Genomic DNA, 21,002 nt, shown 5'->3' with positions numbered 1-21,002 from the left:
AAAAAACGGGACAGGTATTGCGCCAGGTCAAGAGACCCTCAGGCAATAGATGTGGACGTTCTGGTAACACCGTGGGTGTACCAGTCGGTGTATGTGTTCCCTCCTCTGCTTCTCATACCTAAGGTGCTGAGAATTATAAGACGTAGAGGAGTAAGAACTATACTCATGGCTCCGGATTGGCCAAGAAGGACTTGGTACCCGGAACTTCAAGAGATGCTTACAGAGGTCTTATGGCCTCTGCCGCTAAGAAGGGACTTGCTTCAGCAAGTACCATGTCTGTTCCAAGACTTACCGCAGCTGCGTTTGTCGGCATGGCGATGGAAAGCCGGATCCTAAGGGAAAAAAGGCATTCCGGAAGAGGTCATTCCTACCCTGGTCAAAGCCAGAAAGGAGGTGACCGCACAACATTATCACCACGTGTGGCGAAAATATGTTGCGTGGTGTGAGGCCAGGAAGGCCCCACAAAGAAATTTCAACTCGGTCGTTTCCTGCATTTCCTGCAAACAGGAGTGTCTATGGGCCTCAAATTGGGGTCCATTAAGGTTCAAATTCGGCCCTGTAAATTTTCTTCCAGAAAGAATTGGCTTCAGTTCCTGAAGTCCAGAAGTTTGTCAAGGGAGTATTGCATATACAAACCCCTTTTTGTGCCTCCAGTGGCACTGTGGGATCTCAACGTAGTTCTGGGATTCCTCAAATCACATTGGTTTAAAACCAGTCAAATATGTGGATTTGAAGCATCTCACATAAAAAGTGACCATGCTCTTGGCCCTGGCCTGGACCAGGCGAGTGTCAAATTGGTGGTTTTTTCTCAAAAAAGCCCATATCTGTTTGTCCATTCGGACAGGGCAGAGCTGCGGACTCGTCCCCCAGTTCTCTCCCTAAGGTGGTGTCAGTGTTTCACCTGAACCAGCTTATTGTGGTGCCTTGCACCTACTAGGGACTTGGAGGACTCCAAGTTGCTAGGAGGTTGTCAGGGCCCTGAAAATATGTTCCAGGACAGCTGGAGTCAGAAAATCTGACTCGCTGTTTATACTGTATGCACCCAACAAGTTGGGTGCGCCTGCTTCTAAGCAGGGCGATTGCTCGTTGGATTTGTAACACAATTCAACTTGCACATTCTGAGGCAGGCCTGCCACAGTCTAATCGGTTAAGGCCCATTCCACAAGGAAGGTGGGCTCATCTTGGGGCGGCTGCCCGAGAGGTCTCGGCATTACAACTCTGCCGAGCAGCTACGTGGTCAGGGGAGAACACGTTTGTAAAATTCTACAAATTTGATATCCTGGCAAAAGAGGACCTGGAGTTCTCTCATTCGGTGCTGCAGAGTCATCCGCACTCTCCCGCCCGTTTGGGAGCTTTGGTATAATCCCCATGGTCCTTTCAGGAACCCCAGCATCCACTAGGACGATAGAGAAAATAAGAATTTACTTACCGATAATTCTATTTCTCGGAGTCCGTAGTGGATGCTGGGCGCCCATCCCAAGTGCGGATTATCTGCAATACTTGTACATAGTTACAAAAATCGGGTTATTATTGTTGTGAGCCATCTTTTCAGAGGCTCCGCTGTTATCATACTGTTAACTGGGTTTAGATCACAAGTTGTACGGTGTGATTGGTGTGGCTGGTATGAGTCTTACCCGGGATTCATAATTCCTCCCTTATTGTGTACGCTCGTCCGGGCACAGTACCTAACTGGCTTGGAGGAGGGTCATAGGGGGAGGAGCCAGTGCACACCACCTGATCCTAAAGCTTTACTTTTTGTGCCCTGTCTCCTGCGGAGCCGCTATTCCCCATGGTCCTTTCAGGAACCCCAGCATCCACTACGGACTCCGAGAAATAGAATTATCGGTAAGTAAATTCTTATTTTTCATGCTCAGGGTGTCATGCTCGTTGCCAGGGGTTTCATGCACTGGGTGTCATGCTCGTTGCTAGGGGGTAGTGCTTGTTGCTAGGGCCGTGCTCCCAGTGCCACATATGCCCCCCAGTGCCAGATATTCCCCCACAGTGCCAGGTATATGCCCCCAGTGCCAGATATTCCCCCACAGTGCCAGGTATATGCCCCCAGTGCCAAATATACCCCCCACCCAGTGCCAGATATTCCCCCACAGTGCCAGGTATATGCCCCCAGTGCCAGATATTCCCCCCCAGTGCCAAATATACGCCCCCAGTGCCAAATATACGCCCCCAGTGCCAGGTACATGCCCCCAGTGCCAAATAAACCCCCCCCCCCCCCCAGTGCCACATATGGCCCCAGTGCCAGATATTCCCCCACAGTGCCAGGTACATGCCCCCAGTGCCAAATATACCCCCCCCCCCCAGTGCCACATATGCCCCCAGTGCCAGATATTCCCCCACAGTGCCAGGTATATGCCCCTAGTGCCAGATATTCCCCCACAGTGCCACATATGCCCCCTCAGTGCCTGCTCCCCCCAGTGCCAGGTATATGCCCCCAGTGCCAGATATTCCCCCACAGTGCCTGCTCCCCCAGTGCCAGATATTCCCCCACAGTGCCAGGTATATGCCTCCAGTGCCAGATATAACCCCACAGTGCCTGCGTCCGCATGTCAATCTGTGCAAAGTCAGTGGCGCCCCCGCAGCCCCTTGCCCCCAAGCCACCGCGAGGACTGCGGGGGCAGTAGTTACGCCACTGACTGCACGGAGCGAAGAATGTAATGTGCGGTCTTTCACCTGACCGCACATCACTCCTCCGCTCCTCCTGGACATGATCGGCGCCTCTCCTTGTTTGGGGGGGGCGAGCTGCCCCCTTGCCCCCCCGGTTCCGACGCCTCTGCCTCATGGTATCAGCATTTGACATGGTGGAGTATGCTCAATTCCATTCTCGCCCCCTCCAGAGGCTGATTCTAGCCAAGTGGGATGGCCTGCCTCACCGGATCAGGTCTCAAATGATCTCATTGACTCCAGAGGTCCGTTTGTCGCTGCTCTGGTGGCTCCAGGACCAACAATTGTGCAGGGGCTGTCCCTTCTGGATATCCAACTGGGTCCTGTTGACGACAGATGCCAGTCTAAGAGGTTGGGGCGCGGTGCATGAGCAACATTCCCTTCAGGGTCGGTGGACTAAGGAGGAGTCCCTCCTCTCAATCAACATTCTGGAATTGCGGGCGGTCTTCAATGCATTGACCCTAGCCCAGCATTTACTTCAGAACCGTCCTGTTCAAGTACAGTCGGATAACGCCACCACAGTGGCTTACATAAATCATCAAGGCGGCACTCGAAGCAGTCTGGCAATGAAGGAAGTCTCACGGATTCTACATTGGGCGGAACGCCATCTACCGGCCATATCGTCAATCTTCATTCCGGGAGTCCTGAATTGGGAAGCGGACTTTCAGGACGTACATGCTGGCGAGTGGGGCCTCCATCCAGAAGTGTTTCAACTCATAATGGAAAGGTGGGGCCTTCCAGACTTAGATCTGATGGCGTCTCAACACAATCACAAGGTTCCGGTCTTCGGAGCAAGGACCAGGGATCCTCAAGCAGCATTCGTGGATGCGCTGGCGGTGCCGTGGAGGATTCGGCTGCTGTACGTGTTCCCTCCGGTGTCACTCCTGCCCAGGGTAATTCGGAAGTTCAAGCAAGAAAGAGGGATTCTGCTTCTCATAGCTCCGGCGTGGCCCAGACGGCACTGGTTCTCAGACCTGCAGGGTCTATCGTCAGAGCGTCCAATTCTACTTCCATAACGCCCAGACCTTCTCGTTCAGGGCCCCTGTGTCTACCAGGACCTAGCCCAGCTGTGTTTGACGGCGTGGCTCTTGAAGCTTCCATCTTGAGGGCTAAAGGGTTTTCTGAGGCGGTCATTCAAACTATGTTGCGGGCCCGGAAACCGGCTTCTGCTCTGATTTACTATAGGGTCTGGCATTCTTACTTTGTTTGGTGCGCATCTAACAATTATGACGCTCCCAAGTTTAGTACAGCCAAGTTGTTGGCTGTTGTTCAGCAGGGCCTGGACTTAGGCCTGCGTCTGGCCTCCCTCAAGGTTCCTATTTCTGCCTTGTCGGTGTGGTTTCAGAGAAAAATTGCGACCTTACCTGATGTGCATACCTTTACTCAGGGTGTGTTGCGTATCCAACCTCCCTAAGTCCCGCCTGTGGCTCCTTGGGACTTGTCGGTGGTTTCGGAGGCGTTACAAGAGTCTCCGTTTGAACCTCTTGGTTCAGCTGATCTTAAGTGGCTTTCCCTTAAGGTGGTGTTTCTGCTGGCTATTGCTTCAGCTAGAAGAGTGTCTGATGTGGGTGCCTTGTCCTGTAGCTCCCCATATCTGATATTTCTCCGTGACCGGGCGGTTCTTAGGACTCGTCCTGGATATTTACTTAAGGTGGTTTCCTCGTTCCACCTTAACTAGGAGAGTGTGGTTCTGGCACTTTTTTCTCCTGATCTGTCTCCCAAAGAGAGGTCTTTGGATGTGGTACGGGCTCTCCGTATCTATGTGAAGAGAACTGCTTCTATTAGGAAATCTGATTCTCTCTCTGTACTGTTTGGATTTCACAAACGGGGCTGGCCTGCTCACAAGCAAACTTTGGCCAGATGGATTAGAATGGTGATTGCACATGCTTATGTGAGGGCTGGTCTGTCGGCTCCTGCTCACATTACGGCCCATTCTACTCGGTCTGTTGGACCTTCTTGGGCGGCCCGCCATGGTGCGACCCTTAAACATTTGTGCAAGGCGGCTACGTGGTTCTCAGTGAACACGTTCATATGGTTCTATGCCTTCGATACTGCCGCTTCCCAGGATGCTTCCTTTGGACGCCGGGTTCTTGTGCCCGCTACAGTGCGTCCCCTCCCATAAGGAACTGCTTTAGGACATCCCCAATGTCTATCCTTGTGGAGCCCAGTGTACCCCGCAGCAGAAAACGAGATTTATGGTAAGAACTTTCAAATCACTTTTTGTACAAACACAGGCGCTCGAAAAGGTCAAAAAATTAACACCTCTACGTGAGTCTGTGTTTGCACAATTTCCGGGCGCACAAATGAATTATATCTACAATATTCCTAAATATTCAATCCCAATACACTGTACTAATAACCATTAGAACAAGCTGCTCCCACTTAATAGTCTTCTAGCCATAGGAAGAGAGTGGGCCATTTAAACAACAACGGTCCCAAAAATATCTTCGGACACATGAGCTTAAAAAGAGACTTTTTAATACATTTGACTCTGGACTGCCTTGATATATAGGAATCCTGAGATCATGTTGGAGCTGTGAAATTGAGTATTAGACACTGCAGTGTTTCCTAGCATAATTGTTATTATGTATGTGTATGCATTATTTATGCTGATTTTTAAGAAGTAAAATAATTTTTATGTAATAAATGTTATTGGAATATATGCGCTCTCTATAGATATTTAATTTATGGTAAGAACTTACCTTTGTTAAATCTCTTTCTGAGTTGATAAATGTTAGGTGGAGTTGACATATCTCACTTACACTCATAAGAAGTGTGGTAATGCTCATAAAGATTTCTCTTTTTTTTTTTTTTTTTTTTTAGAAGATCTAGGACCAGCTGCTTCTCCCATGGGCAGCTTTACATGGCTTGCTCACAAGTTCCTCTGTGGGACACTAGCTGCCACCTACACATGAAGTGGTTTAAAGCAGGTCAACGTCTGAGCGAGGCAGGTTCCAGGATCATCACAAAAAGATGATTGGGGCTACTAACTCGTGAGCAAGCCACAGAAAGCTGCCTATGTGAGAAGCAGCTGGTCCTAGATCGGCTAAAAAAAGAAACCTTTATGAGCATTACTACGCTTCTTATGAGTGTGAGATACGCCACCTCCACCTCGCATTTATCATCTCTTTAACCAGCACAGATTGACATCAATAAAAAATGATAAATACTTGATTACTTAAGAATAAGTAGGGACACCAATATAAGAATATACCCCAGGTTCATTCAACGAGTTCAGGTGTGCTCAATATGATCCATCAGTCAAATTAAATTTAAACACCAACCTCAGTACATGAAGTGTATTATTATACATTATTGTTTGTACTTCATGTACTTTTTTTGGGGAGGGGAGCTATGGTCTGGAGCAATACATGCCCGAAAGCAGGCAAAGTTAAGTTACACACACACAACTGTGAATTTGTTCTCTGCTTTATAGAGTAATGGTGTAAAACTTTTTTTTTTTCTTTTCACCCTTGCTTAAAGGCTGCTAGGAAATTGGTGCAGAGAGGCAAAAAAAGAATGTTGCCGCCCAAGAAAGAAGATGCAAAGGTGGAAGAGGAGCACATATGTAAAGAATGTGGTATGGTGTTTCAGCGTAAATATGCCCTGATCATGCACAGTGTGCAGCATGACCGCATCAAAGACTTCAAGTGTCCGGTAAGTGACTGTTATTAGAAAGTAGAGGAGTTCGTGACATGGGTTAAGGATATTCATAACTTAATTGCAATTTTCTATTGACAGAATGTAGATGTACTATATGTAATATAAATATTGAATTGAAACGTGGGCTAAATAAAGATGAGTTTTCAGAAATCTAGTAACTCATTTTAAGACCACTTAGATTTAGGTGAAAGTTAATGCACTCAATATTAAGACAAACATATTTTGTTCAGTTGTATTTTTCGGGTACCCAAAGTAATGGGTGCGCGTCGGAACAAGTCACATCGACAAGGCTCAAATGGGACACTTTTTGCACATTTCTGCTAGCCACCTTGGTAGGCTGCAAGCAAAAATTTTAGAGCTTGCTGCATTTGCACCCAGATTGCAGATTAATTCAGTTGCTGTCGGCGGGTTCACTTTAGTGGCGGGCAACCAAATAAATGAATCACCCCTTTGTGGGATCATTTATCGCGGGTAATTGTCTCGCTGGGGGCTATTCAATTAGCCATGATAAGTTGGCGTGAGCAAAAATGACTTTGTAATGTTTGTGGACTGTCGTGTTTAAAAAAAAAAAAAAAAAAAACTACAACAGATGGTCATTAGTAGCTTACAAATCTTATGTATGTTACCATTTCCAGTTGCTGAAATTGTGTTTTGTATCTTGCAGTTGTGCAAGAAGGAGTTTCAGTACAGAGCGTCCTTACGGGCTCATCTGATCAGACACTCTCGTAAAACAGAACCAGCTGCTGTAGAAGCAGGTTTTCGAATGACCAAAGGAAGAACAAAACGACAGTATATTTGTGATATTTGTGGAAGAACCCTGCCTAAAATGTGCTCTTTGAGACTACATATGCTGAAACATACTGGTGTGAAGCCACATGCGTGCCAGGTAAGTGTGTTTTATATTTTAGGACAAGCAGAAACACTTACTGAGCAGGACAGAATGGACGCTAGTGCCGCAGCAAATTAACTATTTTACCAACTGAAATGACGCAGTGCATTTCAGCAAGGAGGGGTGATAGGTCCCATGGTTTGGCCACATTTACTTGCACCCTTTCTCCCCTTCTTCATTCAAATTAGTTGGACTCGCCAGGCCCATAGTCTTCTATTCTGCAGAATCTCAGTCTGGTGGTGATTTGCAGGTAGTAGTGGAAGTTTATGGGAAGGGATACACCACAGAGCAATTAAATTTGGGGAAAAAAGTAAAGCACAAGGTGGCCTATATGTTGTACATAATTATGCATATCTTGTGTATATAGCAAGTGATTACTCTTCCAGTAACATGCTCTTTACATCTAAAATCAGTTCCAATTAGCTTAGCAAAGAAAGTACATCTAGAACATTAAATATTACATCTTTTGTACGTGTCATTGTCTGCTTTATTGTCTACTTGTTCTCAGATATGTGAGAAGACCTTTACTCACAAGCATGGGTTGAAGATGCACCAAGCCTTACATGAAACACACAAACAGTTCAAATGTGACATGTGTGATAAGTCATTTGTGACAAACCGCAGTCTGCAGGAACATATCAGCACACATACAGGTATTGTGCTATTGAAATTATTTATGTACTTATTTACAATTTGCTTTCCTAGCCAGCATGGTACTGTATCAGCGTGTACTTCTGGTATGGCCAAGCTCGTATAGTATTTCATATATAGCATGCTGTTATTACCAAGCTCATATAGGCCTAGTAGAAGTAAGCTACAGTATATTGTGGTGATGCTTTGTGTTAATTGATGTGTGCGCAAACAGTCTGCCTAGCCATATAATCCCCTAGTTTGCTCACTGTGTTTCTAAATCTACAGTATGCAAAATTTATATTTGATGAACCGAATTGGGCCAACATTCTGCATTGTGGTAAGGTTGTGAACTCTGAAGATGAAAACTACACTAGCGAAGCTTGCAAAATAGTATGGCTAATTGTGGAATGGGGCGACTGTTTTGCACAAAAGTCGTCCTGTTCCTTGCAGTTTAATTTTTTTTTGCATTTTTCAAGTTAGTTTCAGTTTATTAAGATTTTTTCTCTGACGTCCTAGTGGATGCTGGGAACTCCGTAAGGACCATGGGGAATAGCGGCTCCGCAGGAGACTGGGCACAAAAAGAAAAGCTTTAGGACTACCTGGTGTGCACTGGCTCCTCCCCCTATGACCCTCCTCCAAGCCTCAGTTAGATTTTTGTGCCCGACCGAGCTGGGTGCAATCTAGGAGGCTCTCCTGAGCTTCTTAGGAAAAGTTAGTTTTAGGTTTTTTATTTTCAGTGAGACCTGCTGGCAACAGGCTCACTGCATCGAGGGACTAAGGGGAGAAGAAGCGAACCTGCCTGCTTGCAGCCAGCTTGGGCTTCTTAGGCTACTGGACACCATTAGCTCCAGAGGGACCGAACACAGGCCCAGCCTCAGAGTCCGGTCCCAGAGCCGCGCCGCCGGCCCCCTTACAGAGCCAGAAGCAAGAAGAGGTCCGGAAAATCGGCGGCAGAAGACATCAGTCTTCACCAAGGTAGCGCACAGCACTGCAGCTCCTCATGCACCACACGCTCCGGTCACTGATGGGTGCAGGGCGCTGGGGGGGGGGGCGCCCTGAGCAGCAATATAAACACCTTGGCTGGCTAAATTACATCACATATAACCCCCAGGGCTATATGGATGTATATTAACCCCTGCCAGATTCCGAAAAAAAGCGGGAGAAAAGTCCGCCGAGAAGGGGGCGGAGCCTATCTCCTCAGCACACTGGCGCCATTTTCCCTCACAGCTCCGCTGGAAGGACGTCTCCCTGACTCTCCCCTGCAGTCCTGCACTACAGAAAAGGGTAAAACAAGAGGGGGGGGGGGGCACTAATTAGGCGCAGTATAATATACACAGCAGCTATAAAGGGAAAAACACTCTGTTTGGTGTTATCCCAACATATATATAGCGCTCTGGTGTGTGCTGGCATACTCTCCCTCTGTCTCCCCAAAGGGCTAGTGGGGTCCTGTCCTCTATCAGAGCATTCCCTGTGTGTGTCGGTACGACTGTGTCAACATGTATGAAGAGGAAAATGATGTGGAGGCGGAGCAATTGCCTGTACTGGTGATGTCACCCCCTAGGGAGTCGACACCTGAGTGGATGAGCTTATGGAAGGATTTACGTGAAAGTGTCAGCTCTTTACAAAAGACAGTTGATGACATGAGACAGCCGGCTACTCAGCTGGTGCCTGTCCAGGCGTCTCAAAGACCACCAGGGGCTCTAAAACGCCCGCTACCTCAGATGGTAGATACAGACGCTGACACGGATACTGACTCCAGTGTCGACGATGAAGAGACGAATGTGACTTCCAGTAGGGCCACACGTTACATGATTGAGGCAATGAAAAATGTTTTACACATTTCTGATAGTACAAGTACCACTAAAAAGGGTATTATTATGTTTGGTGAGAAAAAACTACCTGTAGTTTTTCCTGCATCTGAGGAATTAAATGAAGTGTGTGATGAAGCGTGGGTTTCTCCCGATAAAAGACTGATAATTCCTAAAAAGTTATTGGCATCATACCCCTTCCCGCCAGAGGATAGGGCACGTTGGGAAACACCTCCTAGGGTGGATAAAGCGCTCAAACGCTTGTCAAAACAGGTGGCACTACCGTCTCCGGATACGGCCGCCCTTAAGGAACCTGCTGACAGAAAGCAGGAGAATATCCTAAAATGTATATACACTCACACGGGTGTTATACTGCGACCAGCAATCGCCTCAGCCTGGATGTGCAGTGCTGGGGTGGCTTGGTCGGATTCCCTGACTGAAAATATTGATACCCTGGATAGGGACACTATATTACTGACTATAGAGCATTTAAAGATGCGTTTTTATATATGCGTGATGCACAGAGGGATATTTGCCGACTGGCATCAAGAGTAAGTGCGCTGTCCATATCTGCCAGAAGAGGGTTATGGACGCGGCAGTGGTCAGGTGATGCTGATTCCTAAAGGCATATGGAAGTATTGCCTTATAAAGGGGAGGAGTTATTTGGGGTAGGTCTATCGGACCTGGTATCCACGGCAACTGCTGGGAAATCCACATTTTTACCCCAGGTAGCCTCTCAACATAAAAAGACGCCGTATTATCAGGCGCAGTCCTTTCGGCCCCATAAGGGCAAGCGGGCGAAAGGCTCCTCATTTCTGCCCCGTGGCAGAGGGAGAGGAAAAGGCTGCAGCAAACAGCCAGTTCCCAGGAACAGAAGCCCTCTCCCGCTTCTGCCAAGTCCTCAGCATGACGCTGGGGCTCTACAAGCGGACTCAGGCACGGTGGGGGCCCGTCTCAAGAATTTCAGCGCGCAGTGGGCTCTCTCACATGTGGATCCCTGGATCCTTCAAGTGGTATCTCAGGGGTACAAATTGGAATTCGAGGCGTCTCCCCATCGCCGTTTCCTAAAGTCTGCCTTACCGACGTCTCCCTCCGACAGGGAGGCGGTATTGGAAGCCATTCACAAGCTGTATTCACAGCAGGTGATAATCAAGGTACCCCTCCTGCAACAGGGACAGGGGTTATTATTCCACGCTGTTTGTGGTACCGAAGCCGGATGGCTCGGTGAGACCTATTCTAAATCTAAAATCTTTGAACACTTACATACAGAGGTTCAAATTCAAGATGGAGTCACTCAGAGAAGTGATCGCGAACCTGGAAGAAGGGGATTATATGGTGTCTCTGGACATCAAGGATGCTTACCTCCATGTCCCAATTTACCCTTCTCACCAAGGGTACCTCAGGTTTGTGGTACAGAACTGCCACTATCAGTTTCAGACGCTGCCGTTTGGATTGTCCACGGCGCCCCGGGTCTTTACCAAAGTAATGGCCGAAATGATGATACTCCTTCGAAGGAAGGGAGTTTTAATTATCCCTTACTTGGACGATCTCCTGATAAGGGCAAGGTCCAAGGAACAGTTGGTAGTCGGAGTAGCACTATCTCAAGTAGTGCTGCGGCAGCACGGTTGGATTCTCAATATCCCAAAATCGCAGCTGATCCCGACGACACGTCTTCTATTCCTAGGGATGATCCTGGACACAGTCCAGAAAAAGGTGTTTCTCCCGGAAGAGAAAGCCAGAGAGTTATCCGAGCTAGTCAGAAACCTCCTAAAACCAGGCCAAGTATCAGTGCACCAATGCACAAGGGTCCTGGGAAAAATGGTAGCTTCCTACGAAGCAATCCCATTCGGCAGATTCCACGCAAGAACATTCCAGTGGGACCTGCTGGACAAATGGTCCGGATCGCATCTTCAGATGCATCAGCGAATAACCCTGTCCCCAAGGACAAGGGTGTCTCTCCTGTGGTGGTTGCAGAGTGCTCATCTTCTAGAGGGCCGCAGATTCGGCATTCAGGACTGGGTTCTGGTGACCACGGATGCCAGCCTGCGAGGCTGGGGAGCAGTCACACAGGGAAGAAACTTCCAGGGCTTGTGGTCAAGCCTGGAGACATCACTTCACATAAATATCCTGGAGTTAAGAGCCATTTACAATGCTCTAAGCCAAGCAAGACCTCTGCTTCAAGGTCAGCCGGTGCTGATCCAGTCTGACAACATCACGGCAGTCGCCCACGTAAACAGACAGGGCGGCACAAGAAGCAGGAGGGCAATGGCAGAAGCTGCAAGGATTCTTCGCTGGGCGGAAAATCATGTGATAGCACTGTCGGCAGTGTTCATTCCGGGAGTGGACAACTGGGAAGCAGACTTCCTCAGCAGGCACGACCTCCACCCGGGAGAGTGGGGACTTCGCCCAGAAATCTTCCACATGATGATAAACCGTTGGGAAATACCAAAGGTGGACATGATGGCGTCCCGCCTCAACAAAAAGCTGGACAGGTATTGCGCCAGGTCAAGGGACCCTCAAGCAATAGCTGTGGACGCTCTGGTAACACCGTGGGTGTACCAGTCGGTGTATGTGTTCCCTCCTCTGCCTCTCATACCCAAGGTGCTGAGAATTATACGGCGGGGAGGAGTAAGAACTATTCTCGTGGCTCCGGATTGGCCAAGAAGGACTTGGTACCCGGAACTTCAAGAGATGCTCACAGAGGACCCGTGGCCTCTACCTCTGAGAAGGGACCTGCTCCAGCAGGGACCCTGTCTGTTCCAAGACTTACCGTGGCTGCGTTTGACGGCATGGCGGTTGAACGCCGGATCCTAAAGGAAAAAGGCATTCCAGACGAAGTCATCCCTACTTTGATAAAATACAGAAAGGATGTAACCGCAAAGCATTATCACCGCATCTGGCGGAAATATGTTGCGTGGTGCGAGGCCAAAAAGGCCCCGACGGAGGAATTTCAACTGGGTCGATTCCTGCATTTCCTGCAAGCAGGAGTGTCTATGGGCCTAAAATTAGGATCCATTAAGGTCCAGATTTCGGCCCCGTCGATTTTCTTTCAGAGAGAACTGGCTTCAGTGCCTGAAGTCCAGACGTTTGTTAAGGGAGTGCTACATATACAGCCTCCTTTTGTGCCTCCAGTGGCACCCTGGGATCTGAATGTTGTTTTGGATTTCCTAAAATCACATTGGTTTGAACCACTCAACACTGTGGAATTAAAATATCTCACATGGAAAGTGGTCATGTTGTTGGCCCTGGCTTCAGCCAGGCGTGTGTCCGAATTGGCGGCTTTATCCTGTAAAAGCCCTTACCTGATTTTTCATACGGACAGGGCAGAATTGAGGACTCGTCCTCAATTTCTCCCAAAGGTGGTTTCAGCGTTTCATCTGAACCAGCCTATTGTGGTACCTGCGGCTACTAAGGACTTGGTGGACTCCAAGTTGCTGGACGTTGTCAGGGCCCTGAAAATATATGTTTCCAGGACGGCTGGAGTCAGAAAATCTGACTCGCTATTTCTCCTGTACGCACCCAACAAGCTGGGTGCTCCTGCTTCTAAGCAGACTATTGCTCGCTGGATTTGTAGTACAATTCAGCTTGCGCATTCTGTGGCAGGCCTGCCACAGCCAAAATCTTTAAAAGCCCACTCCACAAGGAAGGTGGGCTCATCTTGGGCGGCTGCCCGAGGGGTCTCGGCTTTACAACTCTGCCGAGCTGCTACTTGGTCAGGGTCAAATACTTTTGTAAAATTTTACAAGTTTGACACTCTGGCTGAGGAGGGCCTGGAGTTTTCTCACTCGGTGCTGCAGAGTCATCCGCACTCTCCCGCCCGTTTGGGAGCTTTGGTATAATCCCCATGGTCCTTACGGAGTTCCCAGCATCCACTAGGACGTCAGAGAAAATAAGAATTTACTTACCGATAATTCTATTTCTCGTAGTCCGTAGTGGATGCTGGGCGCCCATCCCAAGTGCGGATTATCTGCAATACTTGTACATGGTTATTGTTGACAAATCGGGTTATTGTTGTTGTGAGCCATCTATCCAGAGGCTCCTCTGTTATCATGCTGTTAACTGGGTTCATATCACAGGTTGTACGGTGTGATTGGTGTGGCTGGTATGAGTCTTACCCGGGATTCAAAATCCTTCCTTATTGTGTACGCTCGTCCGGGCACAGTATCCTAACTGAGGCTTGGAGGAGGGTCATAGGGGGAGGAGCCAGTGCACACCAGGTAGTCCTAAAGCTTTTCTTTTTGTGCCCAGTCTCCTGCGGAGCCGCTGTTCCCCATGGTCCTTACGGAGTTCCCAGCATCCACTACGGACTATGAGAAATAGAATTATCGGTAAGTAAATTCTTATTTTTTTTCCAATGATTTTTAAGGAGAAACAAAGTATCTTTGCACAATGTGTGGAAAGACTTTTCATAGAGCGTCCGGACTTAGTAAGCACCTTAAGAAGCACAGGCCCAAAGCTGAAGTTCGGGAATATCATTGCACACAGTAAGTGTCCTATATGGTATATGAAGAAACATGTTACACTAAACAGTTCTCTCCCTCCATTGCCTATGAATTAGAATGTGGTTTCTTAAATACAGTTCGCTACCTTGGTCTATCTATGTATTCTGAATGAGCAGGGTTTCTCTTTCATTGCAAAATGCCCTTGCCTCTGCAGAGGTAACCTACTACATTTTGTATTTAACGCTGGATAAATCGGCCACCAGTTGTGTAGCGTACACCTTATGATTACTTCATGCTTTAATGTTAACATTGAACTTTAAACCATTTTTCTGCTGCGGAGTACACTGGGCTTCACAAGTCTGGACAATGGGGGTGTAGAGTAGGATCTTGATCCGAGGCACCAACAGGCTCAAAGCTTTGACTGTTCCCAGAATGCACAGCGCCGCCTCCTATATCACCCCGCCTCCCAGCACAGGAGCTCAGTTTTGTTAGTTGGTGCTGAAGTAAGCAGGCACTTAACAGAGGGGCTGCTCCAAGCAGCCCTAAGAAAAGCTTTTTATGAGGTAAAAAGTGAAGACTTCAAGGGCAGCAGCAGGGGTAAATGTCTTCTGACATTCTCTGCTGCAGCTCCAGCTCTCCCCAGCGGCGCTGTACACTCCCGAGCCCTGGTTGCCGGGTACCTACAGCGGAGGCTCCGGTTTACTTCACGTTAGGCACACACGGCTGGGGCTCTCCAGGATTGCGTGGCCACGCTTCAGGACCCGGTCTTTATCGCCATCCGGTGCGGTCAGTGGTAGGCGGGCCGCGCGCGCTGGCGGTGGACACTGTGGCAGTACAGGCGATCCATGGGCGCAGGTCAGGTTTTCTCTTAAAACCGATTTTAATATCGCCCACAGTACCCGGTGGTTTTGCCAGCAAGGGGGATAAGGCTTAGACCTGAAGCCCCTCCCCCAGCCCCAGGGCGCCATTTCCAGCAAGTGTTCCCGCCCTGGAGCTGCATCTCTGTCTTTCCTCACTCCCTGTCGGTGTCTGCGGCGCCATTACTCCTCAGCTCACTGTTCCTGGGACTGCTTGGGCAAATCCTCCTATGTAAAGCCGCCTGGTTGTCAGCGCTGTGCCTTTACATGACACTTAAGTATTCTACCTGCCTTTTTAGTCAGTGTTAGTTAAGAAAGAGTGCATTTAGTCAGGGGTTTATAGTACAATTACCCTGTGATATACATCCAGTTTCTTACTGTGTAGTGTTATATCTATTGACTATATAGCTGTGTAAGCTAGTCCAGTGCAGTATTATTGTCTGTAATAACCTCTGCATTGTACAAACTGTGACTATTTGTGTGTGCATTGATAGCTGAGTGGTGTCCATCTCGTATCTTTCACTCAACTTGCTATCCCTATATTCTATAACCTGAGGGGGCTTGGTGCGTCAGGTGTTATTTAATATAGGATTTTCACAAAGATATACTGTATTACGTATTTTTCTCTGTGATATAGTCACCATATCTCTCCTTTATCTCTGCTAGTGCTGAATACACTGCGCAGGGGTTTGGGTTTAGGGATATTGTGCTGCTAATAATTGTACTGTTACCTCACACTGCAAGTTATATCATGTCTGCTTCTGAGGGTAACGGTTCTGGGGCGGAACACTGCTGGTGTTGCTGAAGCCACAGGCACATATAGGGAGAATATAGCAGCTGTGGGCTCTGGTTCTGGGGGCTCCTTGCCCCCCAGTGGGACTGTGGCAACGGAGGCACATACTGACCCTCCGTGGGCCGCTTTTTCTACGCTTCTGCATACGCTAGTTCATAAACTAACACCCCCTATGGGACCCCCAATGCCGGTACAACCGTATGTGGTCCCTGCAGCTAACCCACCGTGGGCGGACGATTTATCTGCTCAATTAAAGAAGTTGAACCAGTCCCTGACTACTAAAAAGTCGCCTAAGTCCAAGAGGTCCTCTAAGCGAGCGCTCATCTCCTCACAGTCCACTGCTGTCACTGACACCTCGTCTGATGAAGACAACACATACACTGACCCCACAGGTTCTGACTCGGATACGGTTGATGGGGAGGGTAGTTCACATGTGGATGTTCCTGATCTTTTGGAGGTTAGTAAATTAATTCTGCAGATTACGGGTGATCCCGAGCCATCCGTTCCTCCTAAGAAACCAGATAGATTCAAGCGTCAGAAGGTGATTAAACAAGTTTTACCTCACTCTGATCACCTACTGGATATACGTCAGGAACCCTGGCAAAGCCCGGGTACGAAGTTTGTGCCTCAAAAGAAGATGCTGGCTCGCTATCCCCTCGCGCCAGAGCTGTCTAAGAATTGGGAAACGCCTCCTCCAGTAGACTCTCATGTGGCTAGGATGGTGGTTTCCTCAGCTCTACCTGTCACTACCGTCACGTCTCTAAAAGAGCCTACGGATAAACGTGTCGAGGGTTGTCTAAAAGTGATTTACACCCTCACGGGTGCTGCACAAAGGCCCACTATTGCAGCTACATGGGCGGCAGAGGCTATTGAAGCATGGGCCTTGGAGTTAGAAGCTGAAATCTCCTCTGACCATGCTAGACAATGCTTGTCATATATTGTCACAGCTTCTCGCTATATTAAAGAGGCGGCTTCTGTTGCCGGTATCCTAGCAGCCAAGGCCTCTACTACGTCAGTCCTGGCTCGCAGGATATAGTGGCTGAGATCCTGGTCTATGGATCTGGACTCTAGAAAAACCCTGGAGGTACTCCCTTTCAAGGGAGATATTCTGTTTGGGGAGGACTTAAATAAGATAGTGGCTGACTTGGCTACTGCCAAACTGCCTGTCTGCCTAATACAGCTCCTTCTGTGTCGAAGGCTAAAGGTACTTCCTTTCGCCCTTTCGTCCTTCAGGTAAAGCAAAGGGTCAGGCGTACCATAAGCAGGCCCGCACTTCCAAACCTGGTAAGCCAAAGCCCAAAAGAGCCTGGGCTGCCCGTCAGCCAGCAGCCAAGACCGATAAGCCTGCCGCATGACTGGGCGGCCCTTCCCCTGGGGGATCCCAGGGTGGGGGGCCGGCTTCTAGGGTATACCCATGAATGGTTGAAGACCACTTCAGATGCCTGGGTACGGGAAGTCATCAATCGAGGTTACGCCATAGCCTTCAAAAACCGACCCCCTCATCGATTTTGCCAGACAGACGTCCCGTCGGACCAGACAAAGGCAAACACTCTACATTCGGTGGTACAGACCCTCCTGGATACAGGAGTCGTAGTACAGGTGCCTCTTGCTCAGAGGGGCCGGGGGTACTATTCTCTGCTGTTTCTAGTCCCGAAACCGAATGGGTCCTCCCGGCCCATTCTCAACCTCAAGGCACTGAACAAGTTTGTGAAGGTTTCCAAGTTCCGTATGGAAACCCTTCGCTCTATAGTTCTGGCCTTGGAACCTGGGGACTACATGGTCTCCCTGGACATACAGGATGCTTACCTGCATATTCCTATAGCAGTGTCGCATCAACAATACCTGAGGTTCGCTATTGGCAACCTCCATTACCAGTTTCGGGCGTTACCTTTTGGTTTAACAACGGCTCCGCGAGTCTTCACCAAAGTTATGGAGGTGATGACGGTGGTACTCCACCGTCAAGGGGTCAGGATACTGCCGTATCTGGACGACTTGTTACTCCTGGCAAATTCCCCAGATCTTCTCCTGCGTCATCTGGATATGACGGTCCGGTTTCTACAAGCCCACGGGTGGCTCATCAACTGGAAGAAATCCTCCCTGGTCCCTGCTCAGAGCATGGTGCATCTGGGAGCGCTGTTGGACACTTACAACCAGAGGTTGTTCTTGTCTCAGGAGAAAGTCCTGAAACTTCAGGACAGGATTCGTTGTTTCCTTTCTCGTCCGCAAGTGTCGATACATTCGGCAATGCAGGTGCTGGGCCTCATGGTGTCGACATTCGACATGGTGGAGTATGCTCAATTCCATTCTCGCCCCCTCCAGAAGCTGATTCTAGCCAAGTGGGACGGCCTGCCTCACCGGATCAGGTCTCACATGATCTCTTTGACTCCGGAGGTCCGTCTGACGCTGCTCTGGTGGCTCCTGGACCGACAATTGTGCAGAGGCCGTCCCTTCTGGATATCCAACTGGGTCCTGTTGACGACAGATGCCAGTCTAAGAGGTTGGGGCGCGGTGCTGGAGCAGCACTCCTTGCAGGGTCGGTGGACCAAGGAGGAATCTCTCCTCTCGATCAACATTCTGGAATTGCGGGCGGTCTTCAATGCGTTGAACCTAGCCCAGCACTTGATTCAGAACCGTCCTGTTCAAGTACAGTCTGTCAACGCCACCACAGTGGCTTACATAAATCATCAAGGCGGCACTCGAAGCCGTTTGGCAATGAAGGAAGCCTCACGGATTCTACGTTGGGCAGAACGCCATCTACCGGTAATATCGGCAACATTCATTCCGTGAGTCCTGAATTGGGAAGCGGACTCTCAGTCGTCAGGACGTGCATGCAGGTGAGTGGGGCCTCCATCCAGAAGTGTTTCAACTCCTCGTGGAAAGGTGGGGTCTTCCAGATGTGGATCTGATGGCGTCTCGACACAATCACAAGGTTCTGGTCTTCGGAGCAAGGACAAGGGATCCTCAAGCAGCATTCGTGGATGCGCTGGCAGTGTGTTCCCTCCGGTGTCACTCCTGCCCTGGGTAATTCGGAAGTTCAAGCAAGAAAAAGGAAATCTGCTTCTCATAGCTCCGGCGTAGCCCAGACGGCACTGGTTCTCAGACCTGCAAGGCCTATCGTCAGAGCGTCCACTTCTACTTCCACAACGCCCTGACCTCCTCGTTCAGGGCCCCTGTGTCTACCAGGACCTAGCCCGGCTGTCTTTGACGCCGTGGCTCTTGAAGCTTCCGTCTTAAGAGCTAAGGGTTTTTCTGAAGAGGTCATTAAAACTATGTTGCGGGCCCGGAAACCGGCATCTGCTCGGATTTACCATCGGGTCTGGCATTCCTACTTTGTTTGGTGCGCATCTAACCATTATGACGCTTCCAAGTTTAGTACAGCCAAACTTTTGCCTTTTCTACAGCAGGGCCTAGATTTAGGCCTGCGTCTGGCCTCCCTCAAGGTTCATATTTCTGCCTTGTCGGTGTGGTTTCAGAGAAAAATTGCGACTTTACCTGATGTTCATACTTTCACTCAGGGTGTGTTGCGTATCCAACCTCCCTATGTCCCGCCTGTGGCTCCTTGGGACTTGTCGGTGGTTTTGGAGGCGTTGCAGGAGCCTCCATTTGAACCTCTTGGTTCAGCTGACCTTAAGTGTCTTTCCCTTAAGGTGGTGGTCTTGCTGGCTTTTGCCTCTGATAGAAGAGTGTCTGATTTGGGTGCCTTGTCTTGTAGTTCCCCATATCTGATTTTTCACCGTGACCGGGCGGTTCTTAGGACTCGTCCCGGATATTTACCTGAGGTGGTTTCTTCGTTCCACCTTAATCAGGAGATTGTGGTTCCAGCTTTTGTCTCTCCTGATTTGTCTCCCAAAGAGCGGTCTTTGGATGTGGTACGGGCTCTCCGTATCTATGTGAAGAGAACTGCTTCTATTCGAAAGTCTGATTCTCTCTTTGTTTTGTTTGGATTTCACAAACGTGGCTGGCCTGCTCACAAGCAGACCCTGGCCAGGTGGATTAGAAAGGTGATTGTGCATGCTTATGTGAAGGCTGGTCTGTCAGCTCCTGTTCACATTACGGCCCATTCTACTCGGTTTGTTGGACCTTCTTGGGCGGCCCAACGTGGTGCGACCCTTGACCAATTGTGCAAGGCGGCTACGTGGTCCTCCGGGAACACGTTCATAAGGTTCTATGCCTTCGGTACTGCCGCTTCCACAGGATGCTTCCTTTGGACGCAGGGTTCTTGTGCCCGCTACAGTGCGTCCCCTCCCATAAGGAACTGCTTTAGGACATCCCCATTGTCCAGACTTGTGGAGCCCAGTGTACCCCGCAGCAGAAAACGAGTTTTATGGTAAGATCTTACCCTTGTTAAAACTCTTTCTGCGAGGTACACTGGGCTCCACAAGGCGCCCACCCTGATGCACTTAGCTTCTTTGGGTTGATATGGCATTAGCCGCTGACACTTCTCTTGTCGTGAGAGTGTGGTGTATGTGGCTACTAACCGTTGTCGTCTCTCTTTTCCTGCTACTGCATTGGGCTGGTTAACTAAACTGAGCTCCTGTGCTGGGAGGCGGGGTTATATAGGAGGCGGCGCTGTGCATTCTGGGAACAGTCAAAGCTTTGAGCTTGTTGGTGCCTCGGATCAAGATCCTACTCTACACCCCCATTGTCCAGACTTGTGGAGCCCAGTGTACCTCGCAGAAAGAGTTTTAACAAGGGTAAGTTCTTACCATAAAACTCGTTTTCTCTGTCATCCACTAGGGGATACTGGAGATCAGGTGTGAAGAATGTAGACCGGAGGTGGCACAATATATGTAAAACAATTGAAGTGCACAGCTGGCTCCTCCCCCTTCACGCCCCTCTCCCTCCAGTTTGAAAAATTGTGTTACGGAGGCAGAAGCACATCAGGGAGCTCAGGCTCCTGTGAAGAAAATTCTTTTACAAGAAGTGCAGTAACCTACTCCCATCCAATTAAGGGTGAGACCACGGTTGTTCAAGTTACTCTTGTGAGTAACAGTGACCAAGATCCTGTGAGAGAAAATCCACTGATACAGTAGGAGAACAGTGAGTAATATTTACTCCCCCCTCCCCTGCAGCAACATGGGAGGTTAGCCTGCGTGTATTATCTGCTTTTAGCGGTGAGAAAACAAGGGCAGCTGGCAGTGTAGTGCGGCGTCTCCGGTCATGTTGCACTTCCGGAGACGCGGAGATCCAGGTGGCGGATCAAAGCGCTGGGTATACCGTGGAGGGGATTGCCAATCGGTG

The 21,002-nt window shown here is 49.1% G+C and overlaps 1 protein-coding gene across 2 annotated transcripts in view; it reads left to right on the top strand.

Moving 5' to 3' along the window:
* The window catches only part of ZBTB11 (zinc finger and BTB domain containing 11), a 54,327-nt gene that overhangs the window by 20,298 nt on the left and 13,027 nt on the right, over window positions 1-21,002 (top strand). For both annotated transcript variants that reach the window (XM_063953593.1, XM_063953592.1), the window contains exons 5-8: window positions 6,160-6,333; window positions 7,004-7,225; window positions 7,737-7,881; window positions 14,036-14,153. In XM_063953593.1, the coding sequence (XP_063809663.1) occupies window positions 6,160-6,333; window positions 7,004-7,225; window positions 7,737-7,881; window positions 14,036-14,153 (659 nt within the window). The remainder of the gene's footprint in view (window positions 1-6,159; window positions 6,334-7,003; window positions 7,226-7,736; window positions 7,882-14,035; window positions 14,154-21,002) is intronic.

This window comes from Pseudophryne corroboree, chromosome 2, assembly GCF_028390025.1.
Source record: "Pseudophryne corroboree isolate aPseCor3 chromosome 2, aPseCor3.hap2, whole genome shotgun sequence".
Lineage (NCBI taxonomy): Eukaryota > Metazoa > Chordata > Amphibia > Anura > Myobatrachidae > Pseudophryne > Pseudophryne corroboree.
Note: the sequence above shows the minus strand (reverse complement) of the source record. Positions and strands in the feature narration are given on the sequence as shown.